The sequence below is a fragment of the Leptonychotes weddellii genome, chromosome 9 (assembly GCF_054177405.1).
Source record: "Leptonychotes weddellii isolate Sample4059 chromosome 9, ASM5417740v2, whole genome shotgun sequence".
Classification (NCBI taxonomy): domain Eukaryota; kingdom Metazoa; phylum Chordata; class Mammalia; order Carnivora; family Phocidae; genus Leptonychotes; species Leptonychotes weddellii.
This window is the reverse complement of record NC_138377.1, coordinates 74,602,157-74,618,324: the sequence shown is the minus strand read 5'-3', so window position 1 is coordinate 74,618,324 and position 16,168 is coordinate 74,602,157. Positions and strand designations below refer to the sequence as shown.

The 16,168-nt window shown below is 57.2% G+C and overlaps 1 protein-coding gene across 7 annotated transcripts; it reads right to left on the bottom strand.

The window, feature by feature from the left end:
• Positions 1 to 6: 6 nt before the first annotated feature.
• On the bottom strand, positions 7 to 16,147 carry JMJD7 (jumonji domain containing 7). 7 transcript variants are annotated; one of them, XM_031031561.2, is made up of 23 exons: positions 16,025 to 16,147; positions 12,091 to 12,244; positions 11,763 to 12,016; positions 11,345 to 11,401; positions 10,753 to 10,848; positions 10,483 to 10,559; positions 6,931 to 7,003; positions 6,496 to 6,632; positions 6,240 to 6,371; positions 5,841 to 5,881; positions 5,611 to 5,653; positions 5,303 to 5,357; positions 4,836 to 4,966; positions 4,494 to 4,577; positions 4,180 to 4,217; positions 3,222 to 3,357; positions 2,490 to 2,626; positions 2,061 to 2,283; positions 1,816 to 1,933; positions 1,382 to 1,519; positions 1,083 to 1,187; positions 744 to 923; positions 7 to 397 (listed from the first exon to the last, which is right to left on the bottom strand). In XM_031031561.2, the coding sequence occupies exons 1-23, from the start codon at positions 16,086 to 16,088 to the stop codon at positions 192 to 194; spliced, it is 2,679 nt and encodes an 892-aa protein (XP_030887421.2). In that variant the 5' UTR covers positions 16,089 to 16,147; the 3' UTR covers positions 7 to 191. The 7 variants fall into 7 exon arrangements, with proteins under 7 accessions (XP_030887421.2, XP_081687090.1, XP_081687089.1 ...); XM_081830964.1 differs by lacking the exon at positions 744 to 923; XM_081830963.1 differs by lacking the exon at positions 11,345 to 11,401.
• Positions 16,148 to 16,168: the final 21 nt, after the last annotated feature.

The following is a 16,168-nucleotide window of genomic DNA, read 5'->3' as shown; positions in this document are numbered from 1 at the left end:
AAAAAAAAAAAAAAAACCATCTCCCTGTCACTGTAACTTCCCCTGGTGGTAAATTCACAGGAGCTACAATTCATAGGATGCCATTCCCATGGTGTCCCTGTCTCAGCCTCTCAGGGAAGCTGGACCAGATCCTGGACTCTAAGGTAGATGTCCCTGGAGGCAAGAGCCAGGATGTCAGTCCAGGCCTGGGGTCACCACGGCCTCTCTAGCCTGCCCCCGCCCCAGCCCACCTGAAAGGCTCCTCCGAGGTTGTAATCCAGCGACAGGATGAGGTCCACATCCCGTGTGGGCCGCAGGAGGGGCGGGAAGCTGGTGTTGATAAGGTAGCCAACATCCAGCAGACAAAGGTGGGGCTCTGCAGGTGTCAGCTGGTTGGGGAGCCCATCCAGTTTGGTGGCTGGAAAGGTCAAGGGGATGGGGTGAAAAAGCAGCTATCATTGGTGCCGAGGCCTCCAGACCCCTCTAGCCTAACGCTAGCTCCTTGCTAGTGGTAGAAGCCAACCCTGCCCTCTGCTCCCTGACCTTCTCCTGCCAAAGTAGCCCTGGCACTTCCCAAGACCCCACAGATGGGCGCTGATCCACACTATAAGGAGAGGAAAAAGGGTTGCCGGGCTAGGCAGCCCAGTGAACTAAGCTCAAAGGAGCTTGGGGGATGGAGGGTGGGGGTGTCTGGACCAGGGACCCAGGGCTCAGGTGGCCATGGGCAGACCTTGGAGAACTGGGACCAGGGAGAGAAAAGATACCTTTCCAGGCGGAAAAGTAAGGATGATGGAAATAGTCCTTGTGGAAATGGAGGCCTCGCAGGAAATTGTGGGTGGCCTGGGCCAGTGGGCGCCGTGTCAGAAGGTCAGTGAAAAACTCAGCAATCCTGCCGGCCCCTGTGGGAGTCTCTTCTATCTTCAGAAGAGGGACCTGCTCCTTGTCTGCACAGTCAAGAAAGCGGAAAGTGGAGCATCTTTTAGGAAAGGGGGACCCCTGAACTTTTACCCTAGCTTCTGTGGACTCCCAAAGGCCACCGGACCATCCCCCAGGTTCCCTAGTGGCTGTCTCTCCAGCTCCTTCCAAGGAGCCCAGGAACCTACCCAGGTTGGCCCGATCCTGTGCCCAGCGGTCCCAGAACTGGCTGGGCTCTGAAGCCCAGTATAAGCTGTCCTGGAGGTTGGCTGCATACAGGTTGCTCCAGATACCTGAGAAGGGGACATCAGGGGAACAGAGGTGACCAGAGGGGGAGAGTTTCCCACCCCATCACAACCTGGCCCTTCCCCACAGCCCATCCTAGACCAGGAAACGTCCCCGTGACTGAGCAGAGAGGTGGAGTTCCCCAGGCCCATTCTCCCCACTACCCCCGCTTCCATAACCTTCCAGCCCCCCAACCCCTCACCTTCAAGGAAGCAGATTCGGGACTCAGGAAGCCGCTTGGTCAGGCGCCCCATGAAGAACTCGGAGCCAAAGAGCTCAGAGGGGATGAAGGCACCATACTTGGGAAAGCCAACCTCATAGGGGGAGAACTCGCACCACTCTGTGAGGAGACGACACAGCTTCACGGTGGGATTCAGACCCCCAGCACCCTCAAACACCACAGGCGTCACATCAGGGCAGCCTGGCGACCTGGAGGCTTAGGCTGGGTGCAGGCACCCTGAGCATGGACCTAACCCCCTCCCGAAGCCTGAGTGACTCTGGGAGGATGACAGTCTCTGGAAAGCATGGGACCTGGCCCTGAAGGGGTGGGTGTAACACCCATCTCCTACGCACAGGCCCAGCTCTCCCTCACCCTGCCAGCACGAGAGCGCAGCTCTCAACTCCAGGGCTACTCACCTCCAAATTCAAAGGTGGTCAGGTTCTTTTCCTTGGTGTTAAGGGCACAGTAGATGGGCAGAGGGTTCTGGCCGTGACTCAGGGCCTCCCGCTGGGCTGAGAGTGTGTGGTCATGGGGCTGGTGGACGGAGAGGATTTGAACCTAAAGCTGTGGCTTTCTGGTGCCTGAGACCTTTGCCAGACCCCTGCTGCCCAGGGCTGCTCCCCACCTTCAGACCATGCCCTGGCCACGTCCCTCCCCGCACCTCATCGTGCAGCAGTGCCTCGCTGATGAGGGCCCACAGGTCGGTGAAGCAGGTCGGGTGGCCCTGGCGGGCACGCTCAGCCAGCTCCTGCCAGAACCGCTGGAGCTGGCTGGGGGCCAGCACGCCCAACTTGCTCTTGGTCACCTGTGTCTTCAGTGTCGCGGTGGGCCCTGCCAGGTCCTTCTGAGACCATTCTGGGTCCTCGTAGAGGTTGGCCAAAGCCCTGGGAAAAGCCGAAGCCCAGGGGGTCATTGTATACCGTGGGCTCTCTATCCTAGGACAACAGTCTAGCAGGCACCTCCCAGTGGTCCCATTGAGCGGGTTTCCCTCTGGCACATCCTTTCTCCCAGCTCTCCCAACTGGGTCAGAGGCACTGAGCCTTACCACTGCCACCCCCAGACTCCTGCGCTCAACCTGCAGCCAGCTCACCAGGTGGAGCCCGAGGCCCCTGTGATGTAGGAGATGCAATCCAAGAGACCCAGCTCCCTCAGTCCAGCCAGCTGCCCATAGAGGGAAACCATCGCCCGGATCCCACCACCGGTGGCCATAACAGCTACCACGGGGATCTGGAAGACAGAAGAGCCAGGCCAGTCAACAGCTGATCAGGGCTCTTGGAACCAGTGCTGGTCAGGCCTGCTGAGGAGGATCTAATCAGAAGTAGCCTCTCAAGGGTTGGGCTTGTCTGGTTTTAAGAACTCTAGGAAAAATGGCCAAGTACAAGACGTCCTCTCCTCACCCCTAGCCCGAGGAGTCTCATAATCACTTTCTGGAAGCCCCACGGCCACCTCAAAAGTCTCCCACACAGCACCCCCTTTCCCTCTTGGAAAGAGATGCCCCGGGCCGGCGGGCAGCCCTCAGCCCACACATCTCACTGATCAGTCAGATTGGACCCAAGTCCCAAAACCTGGACCAGGCCAAGAATCAAGAAACAAGGAGAAGGAAAGCTAGCCCGGGGGCGGCCGGGGTGGGGGCAGTTACAAGCTCCAGGTGCCGCGTGCAGTGCTCTGCATCTGATGGCATCGGGCGCCCGAAAACATCACGTGAGAGGGAAGCAGAGCAGGGCCAGGCAGATAGGAGGTGGCCGCACTCTGCTCTGGTGAAGAAACAATCATTCAGCTCTGGGCCCGAGCAAGCCTATCCCATGCAGCCCGGCCCACAGACCTCGTCCTCCTGCAGGTCATCATCCAGCTGCAGGGCCTGCTTCAGGGCTCTGGCCACCACCTGTTTCCTCCTGCTCAGGAAGGCCTGCTCCTCGGCACAGGGGCCACAGCCCAGCCGCACCGCGAGCTCCCTCGGTCTGGGGGGGAGAAGGAAGGGACCATGAGGCAGCTCCCGGCCTCATCACAGAAAAGGAAGCTGGGTCTGCCTCCCCTGAGAAACCCATTGCCAACTCCCCAGACTCTCCCCACCCCTCACCCCTGCCCGGACTGAAGCGTCAGGCGTGGATGTGAGGGGGAGGAGGTGAACCTGGACCCTTGCGGGAACACAGGGAATACAACAAAGTGGATTCACAGGACCAGAAATGCCGGTGCCTTAAAAGGCCCCCCTGGGGGCGCCTGGGTGGCCCAGTTGTTAAGCGTCTGCCTTCGGCTCAGGCCATGATCCCAGGGTCCTGGGATCGAGCCCCGCATCGGGCTCCTCACTCCGCGGGAAGCCTGCTTCTCCCTCTCCCACTCCCCCTGCTTGTGTTCCTCTCTCGCTATGTCTCTGTCAAATAAATAAAATCTTTAAAAATAAATAAATAAATAAATAGGCCCCTCTGGGGTCCCAGGTTGCACATAGGCCCCTGGGTGGGTCCCACCACCACAGATCTACTTCCCCACTCTGAGCTTTGCTCCCTCCCCCACCCAAAAATAACTCCAGAAGAGACAAGAAACAGTGCTCCCACCTCTTCGTGGTGAGAAGTTAGTTTCGCAGACATGTGAAGAAGGGCCATGGTGGGTGACTCCTCTTGTCTCAGGGAGATTACCTAAGGTGCACCCACAATGGCTGCCACCCAAAAGGATCGAGATTTCTCTCCTCTGGTAGTTCCCTTGCCCTCTCTCTGCCTTAATCTCAAGCTCAGGTAGCAACCTGCTTCCTCCCCGCCACCCCCGCTTCTCCCAGGCCCAGCTCTCACCCTTCTTCTTTTCTCAGCTCCACCCTCATCAGGGGTTCCTGGAAACCATGAACACCAGTCACAAAAGTCAGCCACCATGTTCCTCTCATGCCGGCCCAAGCCACACCCTGTGATGCCCCCCATGCTCCCTTGGGCCTTTGGCCATCTCCACAGGGGCAAGGCCTGAGGCTCGAAGGCAGGGCTGCTCAGAAGACCCCCTCTCCCCAGAGCCTGGCCCAAAGACTGCAGCTCCTACCAAAGCAGGCCAGTCCTGCAAGGCCTAGGGCCCAGCCCGACCCATGCCTCTGGCATTCTTCCTCTGGGTGATCAAGTACCTGGGACGTAGGGAAGACAAGCCTCACCACTTGGCCAGAGGGCAAGGCCCTTAGGGGCACCTTCAGTTGCTCTTGAGGGGCATCCTGCAGGGAGGATGAAAGAAGACCTCAGAAGACCCTTCCGCAAGGACCTCGCCCATTGCCCCGGGGAGTGACAAAGCGGCAGGAAGAGGGCTAGGAGGCCAACGTCGACCCCATCCTCTTCCCAGGATGCCTGATTCTGCCAGAGTGATGGGGCGAGGGGCTCAGCATGAGCAAAGGGACCAGCTAGGAGGAAGTGGGGAGGGAAGGAGGGAGAAAGACCCTGCAGGGCCCGCCTCGTATGACGGAGCAGCACACTACCTGCAGAAGAATACCCAGTTCCTGCTCCCAGCAGGCCGGGCAATGAAAGCAGAAGGGGTCAGCACCCACGGAGGCCTCATGTTGACCCTCACAGGACCCAGGAACCACAAGCTGAACTCTGCCCTCTGACTCTGGAAACACGAACCAGAGCAGAGTGGCTGCGAATAAGGTCTTGGCCCACAGAGGCCCAAGGCGGTCTCGCATAAGGGGCCTGAGGGGCACTTCCTTCCCACCGCGAGGGAAGACTGGCAAAGGCCCAGGCTGGGAGATGGAGCCCCGACCACAGCCACTCTGAGGACTAAGGGGACACGCTCAAGTCCTGGGGAGCCCCAGCATGGATTTGCCCCTAACCTCGACTGCTGCCTAGGAGAGCTGAGGGCAGCTAATAGAAGGTCCCATCCAGGGTCCCCATAGAAATACGACCAGGGCGGAGGGCTAGGGGCTATCCCAGTAGGTTGGGGACTTACGCTTCTGGTCCCCTGCCTCCTCCAGTCGAACATGCAAGCAGGAGAGCTCCCGGGCCTGAGTCATTAAGAAAGCCCCTCAGACTCACACCCCTCCCCTGTTAGAGGCCCCCACCCTCCCAGTACCCTGGTTTTGGTCCTCAGCACTTTATTACATTGGCCCTGAGTCACCAAACATTTGCTTGAGGTTGTATCCTCTTGAAGAACTGAAATCCCAGGGCCCCCCAACTCAATTCTACCCCTGAATCCCCAACAGGGGCCCACGCTTCAGGCCCAGGAAAGAGGGCATGAGGGAGGGGTTCTGGACTCACCACCAGGATGCCATTGCTGACAAGCTGCTCAGCACAGTCTGTCCTGAAAAAGCCACCAGTGACCCTCATCGCAAGTCCAGCTTTCCAGGCTCTCACCCCTCAAGGAGGGAAGGCCACCCCCCAATCACTGGGTGTCTCCCAGGGGAGGCTGTCAGCTCTGGGTGTGCTGGGCTCTGTCCTTCCCCGAGAAACACTCCCACCCAGGAATCACCCCATCACCCCTGACTCACAATCTCTGCAGCCGAAATTCAACTTCTAGCCGCTCCTCACCCTGGAGAAATAAAGCAGCAAGTTAGAACAGGTGAGGAGTGGGTGTGTAGATTTCAACGCAGACGCCAGCAGGGGCTCCTAGGGCCCCAAAGGCGGGGAGAGCCAATGTCCATCTCCAGGTTTCTCTGTCCACCTTCTCTGGGTGGCTCCTAGAAAGCTGTTCTTGGCTTAAGGGCCAAGAAAGAGGGTTGGGGATGGGACTGTTCCTCAGTGACAGCAGCTCCTGGCTGCCCGTAGCCTCTGCAATGCTGGGGAAGCCTGGACCAGCCACTAGAGAAGAGGGCCATGTGCCCAGCTCCCCTCCAAAGCACCTCCCCTCCCGGAGCTAAGGCCCACCGCTACCCTGGGCACAGCCTTGCCTGAGGGTTCAGTGAGAAGCTCTCTCGGCGGAAGTCCCCAGCCTGCAAAGTCCCCAAGTCAAATAGCACTGACAACATGGGGTCATCGCTGGTCAGAAGATCCTGGTCAAAGACTTGCAGCTGCAAGACATTCTGGAACAGAAGAGAGTGAGGAGTTGCAGGAAGGAGGAGTGGAGTAGGAAGGTGAGTGGGGCCAGGGCACGGAACAAGGGCTGGCAGGGACGGTGGGCAGGGCAGCGACTGACACCTGGCCCACCTTGAGCTGGCTGTGGATTCGGAAGCGAAAGCTCTGATTCCAGACGGGGTTTCTGCTGTTCTTGACCGTGCGTGTCTGGAGCCTGTGGCTAGAGGCTGTGGGCAGCCACAGCCTCACATAGCAGTCAGAAGGGGTCACTGCGGGAAGGAGGAACCAGTGCCTGCTGATGGCCAACAGCCCGACCCAGCCCAGCTGCCCAGAGTCCATGACCTTCCATCCCAGGCAGCCCTGGGAGGCCTAGAGACCCATGGAATGGGGCTAGGTCGGGAGGCAGGAGGAGAGGCTGGGGCGCTACCCGACATTCCCCCCAGCACCTCCTCTTGGCACCCTCTCTAGGACCCCCTGCACGCCCAGCCCTAGAGTCTCTTCCCACTGGCCCTGTCCCACTCTGAGCCCAGCTACAATGCCACTGTCCTCCCTGGGCCCAGCACTCACCTAGGTCCTTCGAGGGCAGGCCATGGGCCTGCAGGACACGAATGGTGAGCAGGCAGGTCCCAGGAACCTTTGCCTGCAGAGGACGGAGAGGACAGGCTTGCTGCAGGCTGCTGAGCCCAAAGGAGACAAGGCAAGCCCAAAGAGGCCAGGGTGACCCATCCAGGACTAATCCTGAACCAAAGGGACCGGCCCTGCCCTGCACCCCATCAGAGTCCTGAATGGGAAGGCGGCTACGGGAGCTCCCGACGATGCCTGCCAACACTTACCCAGCACTCCAGGCTGGCGTTGGTCCAAGGGCTTTATATGTATGTTAATTTCTTTAATCACACAACCACCCTATGTGTAGGGACTACTTATTATAACCCATCCCACAAGGAAACAGAAGCAGAGAAAGGCTAGTCACTTGCCGGAGGTCCAGAGCCAGGACTGGACCAGGCTGGCTCTCAATCCCACGCTTATCTGCTTCCAGTTCCTACTAGAGTGTCTTTCAGTCTTTCCACCCCACATCCCCAGCTAACCCTTGCTAAGCAGCCTGGAGGCTGGCCTTGGGTGGCAGGAGGCCTGGGGGCATATACGGCTACAGAGAGAGGGGAAGAAGCACGGTAAGGGGTAAGGTAAGGGGTAAAAGCACGGTAAGACCCAGCCTGGCCTTGGGCCCCTTGGTGGGGCTGCTCCCCTGGTTAAGCAGCTTAAATGGAGGCCTGATCCAGTTAAGCAAACCCTCTATTTGGAGAAGCAGGAGTGGAGAGCACAGACTTCGTTTTCAGACAGCCTCCCCACCCCTGGCCAGGAATCATTTCTGGAAATGGGCCCTCTGCCTGAGTAGGAACAGCAGTTAGCAGCTCACACCACCCACAGGTTTTCAAGTCCTCCAGGTGCTACAAGGTCGGGCTAAAGAGGGTCCCCAGGCGGGTCCATCCAAACCCACGAACATGGATCTGGGGATATAAACCATGACAAATGTGCCAGAGAAACCTGTACCAACTATTCCTTTTGGCCTTCAGCCCTGCCTCAGAAGGGTCCTGATGGCTGGAGTCCAGGGGCAGGGCTGGGGAAATTCATCTGGCAGTGTCCGCCCTGGGGCCCCCGCACTCCAAGCAACTGAGTCGGGACCACTGGAGCAGCTACTTCCCGGGAGCCTGAGTTCTCAAGGCCCGATCCATGGGGCCAGGAACTCTGCCTGGAGCCCATCTCTAGGGCAGGACGCCCTGGTCCGATGCGGGCAAACTCCCCTCTACACCTGGAGACACCCACAGCTCCCCTTAAGAAACAGCAATAACTGGGGGGGGGGGGGGCACCTGGGTGACTCAGTTGGTTAAGCATCCAACTCTTGATTTCGGCTCAGGTGAGATCCAGCCGTGGAGCCCCACGTGTCAGGCTTCGTGCTCAGTGGGGAGTCGGCTTGAGATTCTCTCCTTCTGTTGCCCCTACCCCCGCCCCACAAGCGTACTCTCTCTCAAAGCAACAAGTCTTTATAAAATAAAAACAGAAATAGCATTAACCAGGCCCCAGGAGGACCAAGTGTCAGAGTGGGGGCCCAGCTCCCTAGCAGGTCTTACCAGGGCCATGAGGCTGTCCGTCCTCAGGAGCCACAGATGGCAGGCAGTGGATGCAGGACCGAGGACTGTTGGCTACTTAACCCAGAGCCAGTGATGCACCACCAGCTGGCCGCAAGCTCCTCCTTGGTCCCTCCCAACGGCCTCCACTCCACCCAAGCCTCACACCCACTCCAGGACAAGCTACCTGCTGAGGAAACGAGGAACCTTAAACCTATATGGAGACTCAGACACCCCTGGGACGGGGGCTTACCACCCACGAAGACCCATTCCCTCCAGCCGCCACCATCAGCACCTACCCCACCCAGCCCTGCTCTCATGCCTGGACCTAGAAGGGCCACTGACATCTAGAAAGCAGGGAGTGGGCCCAGGGCAGCAGCAAGTGGAAGAGCCTCGTCCCGTCACAGGGTCTTTCACAACCTCTGGTGCCAGTAGGACAGGAATGCCCAGTCCTGACTGAAGCGCTTGGCCAATCTGAGAGGAGTGCCCCAGGCCCGTCACAACCTGGCAGGGGTGTGTGGTTCGTTCCACGAAACAGCCCTCCCAAGCGGTGTGCGCGGCTGCCTCCACCCTCGGAGCCGGGTGGCCGGGATGAGGAGGCCTCGGGGTGGCATTCGGGGAAGGGGGCTCTTCCAGCTCTGGGTGGGTGCAGGGAGGGAGGGAGTCTGCGTGCAGAGACCCCTGCCGTGGAGGTGGGCGGCAGGGTTTTCTGTCCCCTCCTACCTGTCTTTGCTGCGGGAGAAGCAGGGGTGACCCTGGGGGCCCCAGACCCCACCAGCTGCCCGGGAGCTGGAGGACAGGCCACAAGGCCAGAGCAAAGCTCACCACAGCTTTACAGGCCGAGTCGGTGCGGTCGGCTTGCCCTGAGAGGGGCTGCAATGGCTGTCACAGATAGAGGGGTCTTGGCAGCAAAGAGCTCCTCGGGCTCAGGTCTGGACCCAGCCCTCAGCCACAATCAGAGTAACCCTGAAATGTTTACCTGAACCTTCCAGCCCTCACCAGACCACAGAAGGCAACTTCGAGAGGGAGTCTCAGCACCCATGAATCACGGTCATTTTTATTGCGCATTTCCCTCCGTGCCAGCCCTTCTGGTCCTTAAGGCTCTCTGTCCGGGGCTAACAACACGCCGTGGGGTAGGAAACACCAGCTTCTCTGGTTTCCAGGCAGGACACCAGCGCTCCAAGGTGCTAAGCTGCCCCACGCCTCCTCCGGACAGGCTGCTGCCTCGCCTGTGTGGAAACTTCCTGGGAGCCCACACCCAGACCTGTCTGGCACCTCCTGGGCCTCCAGATCACCTCCCCAAATTCTCCAACGCTGATCCCAAGCCGAGCTGGGCCGGCAGCCAGCACACTCTGGAAGTGACCTGGCCGGGGAGGGCACGACCTTTCCCACCAGGTGTCGTGGCAATGTTCACCAGGGCTCCATCAGTCGAGGCCCGAGGCCTTAGTAAGGGAATCAAGCAGCTGGAAGTAACTGTACTTAAGGTCATACTCCATGTCATACCAGTAGTTCACTGTGGGGAAAATGGAGACCTGAGCATGAAGGTTCCCCTCCTAACCTACTGCCTCCCCAACCCATCCCCCAGCTGCCCTGCGGGCAGCTCCTCACCAGCAATGCAGCCATGGGACTGCTGGACATGGTGGAACCACAGGGCTGGCAGGTAGAGCATCTCCCCGGCCTGCACAGTGCAGCAAAGGGCCCGGGCCTGACTGTAACTGGGGTACCGGGCCAGATCTGGAGCCAGTGGGTCCAGTGGGATCCAGGGTACCTGGGGACACAATGGATGCCAGGGAGCAGGCCCAAAGCCCCCAGGCCCTCCAGCTCTGTGCCTTCCAGAGGGAAACACCACAAGACCTGCCCTGTTCAGCACTGGGAGGATCCAGACTTAGGGATCTTTCAGAGCCAGGTGCCATCTCCCCAACTCTACCGTGCCTGCTCCTCAGAGACCAGGTTCTGACCCTTCCCTCTCCCCAGGGCCCAGAAACAAGGCAGGCACCTTCTCCGTGGCCTCTTCATCCACCATCTCAAAGGAGCCCTCTTCAGTTAGCTGGTAGGTTGCTGGTGTGTACAGCTCTGAAACCAGAGAAAGGTGTGGGGACACTCAAATGGCCCACGGCTTCTCAGTTCCTCCCACTTGTTCCCTGAGTGCAATGGAAACACTGCGTCCACACCTCAGGCCTGGTGCACCAAGCCGCCCAGGGCCCTTGCTGCCCTCCCTCTACCTTGGGCCACCTGCTCTCCAGCCCCTGCAGGCTGAGTCCCATACCATAGGGGATGAAGGGCCGGTCGCTGGGTGGGTGCAGCAGGAAGCGTTTCTCCCCTGACACCACACAGTAGAGGTTCTCATAGTGGTCCTTATGTACTGCCAATACAAAGAAGGCCCAGGGTTATGAGGGGCAGGGCACAGGAGGGGACAAATGATCACATTCAGGACCCTGCACCCAAGACCGATGTGACAGATGGCATAACAGAAGAGCACAAAGCAGGCCCAAGGGGATGCTGAGGAGCTGGGCAAGCATTCGGCATTTCAGATCTCTGCTCACCAGGGACTTGGTGCTCACCTGGGCTCATGTCTACCTAGAGGGGAATTCAAGCAAACAGCGTTCTCCTGAGTTCACCCCTGACCCAGCTGGCCTTTGGAGAGCTTTCTAGAGACCCAGAAGACACAGTGCCCTCCACCCCCAGTGCCATGGGACCTTCCCCAACCTGAGCTATCGGGAGGCCTCTGTCGTGTCCAAACCCCAGAATCCCAGAAGAAATCTTAGAGACTAGTCAGTCTAACTTGCATCCAGACCCAACCTTCCACTCTTGGCCTCCTCTTCCCTCCTCCCCCACCTCTGTATTCCTTTGACACCTACAAGATGTCACTGCAGACGCCTCCCCCAGCCAGAAGTTCACAGCATCAGGCATCTTTCCTGTAGGTCAGAGGTAAGAGAGCAAGTCGGCGGGGTGCCATCCTCAAATGCCAGGCTGGGAATAACCACCATAGAGTGATGCTGGACCAAAGCCTAGGGGGGACCAGAGGCTCACAGGGAGCAAACAGGGAGAAAGGGCAGAAGAGGGTGAGCTCCAGAAGGGGCCTCCTCCCCTGGGGGAGAAAGGAGGATAGCAATGTTCAGTAGTTCAATTCAAAGTCATGGCCTGGAGACTTGAAGGTTTAGTGCATAGCTCCTAACCCTGAGGGGCCAAGAGTATGGGCCAAGTCATCAACAAAGGGAGAAGCAGCAAGCAGAGCTGACTCCTTCCTTCCCTGCCCGGCCGATTACCTTCACTCACCCAGTGCCTCGGAGGCCCAGGGCACATGGGACTCTAGATCAGGCAGCAGCTGGGGCAGCTCGGTGGGCAGGTTGGAGCACTGCTTCTGCACATAGAGGACTCCTGGGTGCTGGGCCTGGCCCTCTAGCACATCCAGCACGAAGCTCAGGGGCAGGCGGCGCTCAGCAGGCATCACAAAGCGGTTCCCTCGTACAGCATCCGCATAACCATCTGGTGTCACAGCCACGCTCACCTCTGTGGAGCCCACTGTGGCTCTGGAGGAAAGGACTTTCAGCCCATACCCAGGTACCACAAAGTACCACCCAACACCCCCCAGGGGAGCCCCCACCTGAGATAGGGGAGGGACCACTTTCGCAGAGCTGGCCAGTGCTGCAGGGCGTTACGGATGATGCAGGGCCTATTGGGGCAGACCCAGTCTCGGTAGAAGTGGAGTGGAGTGGGGGGCTCGTCCAGGTAGGGCACAGCAAGAGGCACACAGAGCTCTGAGAGAAAGAGGGGGGTGGGGGGACTGAAGCCAACAGCACCCAGTTGTGCCCCAGTGCCTACAGAAGAGATGCCCTCCTTGGGCAGGACATACTGTTACCACTGGTAATGCCCACTGATGACCAAGGGACCCTGGACAACCAGGAATTGAAGAATGAGGGAAATTTAAGGGACAAAGAGTGGAGCACCCACAAACACACCAAGCTGGGACATAAGAGTCCACAGGGCCAGGGGATGCTGCTCAGCCCCAAACCCAAACCCTCCCTGAGACCATGTCCGGCCCTGTACAGTGAACCCTCAGCTTTCCCTCTCTGCAGTGCCCAACCTCCCGGCAGCCATTAGGGAAGACAGCCATTTGGGAAGGCAGCCATTTAGGCAGGGCAGGGAACTCCAGAATGAGTAGAGCTGAGGCCCCAAGGCCACAGGCTGGTGTGGGTGAGTCAAGACTCTGGAAAGCACCCACCAACAGTGATACTCACCGAGCACCTAGAATGTACTCAGTACTTGATTTGGCCCATGTGGAGGTATCAAGTGATGATCCTACTGTCATCTCAAGAAGATTACAACCTAACTGGGCAGACAGGCTGCCACACAAAACCCTAAGAGGAAAAGTAAGGGCTGAACTATGTTTTTGATCTTACTGAAGAGCATCACTACCCTCAGACACCCAGCGTTACCACGTGCATTTATGCAGGCTGTGCGGTCAGATGTCTACAGTGGCCCTGTGTCACCTCTCACAAATCTACTCTTTTTGGCTCTTCCTTCTCCTTCACTCAGGTCACCTACTGATGGTCCCGAAATTCTATTGATTCTACCTCCTCGGTCTCTCAAACCACCCCCTCCTTTCCTCTGCTAGTATCTACATTCAGACTACCTCCTCAGGTCTTCAAATGTCACTTCAATGAGGCTTCCTTCCCTGGTGATGCTTTTAAATTGGAACCTGTCCACAACAACCCTACACCCCTTCCCTTTTTTTTCCTTCTCTCTCCCTTTCGTTCATCACCACGTAACACACTATGTATCTCATTTAGCAAAACTGTTCATTGGTCTCTCTTGCTAGAATAGAATGTAAGCTCCATAAGGGCAGGGACGCAAGCCTTGTTCACCGGTGTATCCCCAGGGCCTAGAATGGTCCCTAACACACAGCAGGTGCTCAGAAATGGTTGAAAAAAGTCTCCAACATCTCCTGGCTGGCTGGTTGCTGCAGTCAACTAACTGGTTTCCTTGGCTTAATTCCATTCCTTCTCAAAGCATCCCTCACCCTGGCCCCAATCATCTTCCTAAAATACAATCTCATCTTGTCATACCCCTAGTTAAAAAAAAAAAAAAAAAAATCCTTTGATGGTTTATAAATTATAATCCACCCTGGCATGCATTCAAGTCAATACATGATCAGGCCCAACCTACTTTTCCAGTCTGGTTTCCTCCTGTCTGGTGCTGGCCCCTTACCACACTCTCAGGTAGAGCCAAACTTTATTCCTGCTGCTCACTCAGACTGGAATGCCTCTCTCCCGGCTTCTACAAAGGGTACACAGGGCTTGGCTTTTTAGTTTCATCCATGAGATCTAGCCTGAATGTCTTGGCCCCAGTCAGCAACCACTGCACTAATTTTCATCTCTGAGGTCATGCCCTCTCTCTCATGTCAGTCTCCACACTGGTCACCTTTGCTTTGCAGTTGGAAAGTAAATGTCTTTAGATCAAAAATTGGAACTGAGTGGGAAGACCCTGGCGGGCCCAAGAAAACTGAAAAGGAAAGACCTGGCCCATGTGCTTGCTTCACTGTCCAGAGAGGTACAGTGGAACCTGCCAAGCAGACAAAGGAGCAAGGGGGTGGAACCTGGCAAAGGGCCTTCCCAGTCAGGCCAGCCCACCAACGCAGTGACGTTGGGAAGGTGATTTGGGGGGGCTCTGTAAATCTCCCTATTGTTCTCACTGGGATGCTTAAAATATGTGGACACTACCATTTGTTTTTCACCTTTTGCATTTTCTGCAATTATTTCAGTTTTACTACCTCCAGTTAAAAGACTTCCTGTAGAGAAGGGCTATTGCTCCCTCCTGAGGCTTCAATGTGAGAGAATTTCAAAAGGAATCCAGACAATTCCTCTGGCCTGACAATTCTTCTGCTAAAAATTTAAGCAACAAAAATACTCGCACGTGTGCAGAAAGACTGCTCCAGGCACGGTGGCCTTTTCATTGTTCCGTGAACACACCAGGCACACTCCCACCTCAGGGCATCGGCCCCAGTGCCCTCTACCTGCAAGGCTCTTCTCTCAGATGTCTGAGTGGCTCACTCCCTACCCCTCCTTCTTCAAGCCTGTGCTCAAATGCTGCTTTATCAAGGCAGCCTACCTACCCTATCTTACTTAAACTTGGAACCTGCCCTCCCACTCCATACCTGGCCTGAGACCTCTTATTCTGCTTTACTTTCTTTCCCACAACATCTATCTTCTAATCCATTTCTTCTACTGTATAATTAACTCATTTAGTGTGTCCAGGATTAATTGTCTCCTCACCTGGAAGGTAAGGTCATGAAGGCAAACATTTGTTTTATTCAGTGACATATCCTAAACACATTGATCAGAGCTGCACACATTGAGGTGCTCAAAATATTCGCTGCAGCATTAGCAAAACGAAAGACTGCAAATGACCTAAATGCCTATCAATAGTAGGCTGATTCAGTAAATTACCATACTAGTACACAGGAGTGAAAAAGACTGAGGAAGAGGGATACGGGGCGATCTTCAGGATACATAGTGCAGAAAAGTGTGTTTAGCAGGCTACCACTTGTATACAGAAGGAGCTATATAGGCACGCGAGTGTATGTGTATGTGTGTAGATATAAATTGAGTATTTCTGGAAGGATGCAAACTGGAGCCTAGAATGGGAGGAATGCTTACTTCACATTATAAATCCGTTTTTGTTTTTTTAAGCCACTGCACGTGTTGCTAATTAATGGTAAAACAGAAATGGGAGGGACGGAATCAAAGAGAGAGAAAACTAAAAAACCAAGCAGGGGAGGGGCGCCTGGGTGGCTCAGTCGTTGGGCGTCTGCCTTCGGCTCAGGTCGTGATCCCAGGGTCCTAGGATCGAGCCCCGCATCGGGCTCCCTGCTCCGTGGGGGGCCTGCTTCTCCCTCTCCCGCTCCCCCTGCTTGTGTTCCCTCTCTCGCTGTGTCTCTGTCAAATAAATGAATGAAATCTTTAAAAAAAAAAAAAAAAAACAAGCAGGGGAAGAGCCAGGAATTACTTCTACAGCTGCCTACAATTCTCCCAAAGCTCTGCACCAGCTCAGGGAAGTCTGTTCCTGAATAAAGCGTTCCAAGCAAAGGATTCAGAAAGGGAGCATCCGACCATCTTAAAACTTAGCGACAGGAAAGGCTGGGAAGGGCAACAGACTGCCCCATTATTCAGGCCGGGCTGACTGTGGGAAACACACCAGGAGGAAGACTGGCCCGGGCCCTGGGAGTAAAGCGAAGAGTCACCCCAGAAAGCCACGAGGACACGGGAGCAGAGGAGCAGGGGACCCAGCACGGGGGTGAGGGCGGGGGTGGGGCAGAAGAGTGATCGGAGAGGGGCCAGCAACGAATCAGGTGCACGAGCTTCTGCGCTCCTTGAGGACATGAACTAGAGGGAACCGTGGTGTCTGTCGGCGGCCCAGGAGGGTCAGGGCGCACCCGACTCGGGGCGCCGGTTCCCCGCATGCCCAAGGTCCCGCCCGCGTCCTGAGGCTGCCCGGCGGTCGACGCGAGGCCGCCGCAGGCTCCGCGCGAACCCACTCACCCCTTGCGGCGGCCGGGAATTCTCGTAACTCCCTCCGCACGGCGTCCATAGCCGCCTCCGCCATGACGCCGCCGCCGCGAGACCACGCGTCCGCCCTTGAAGACTCCGCCCCGAGACCCCGCCCCCGCCCCCGGCGCGCCGGGA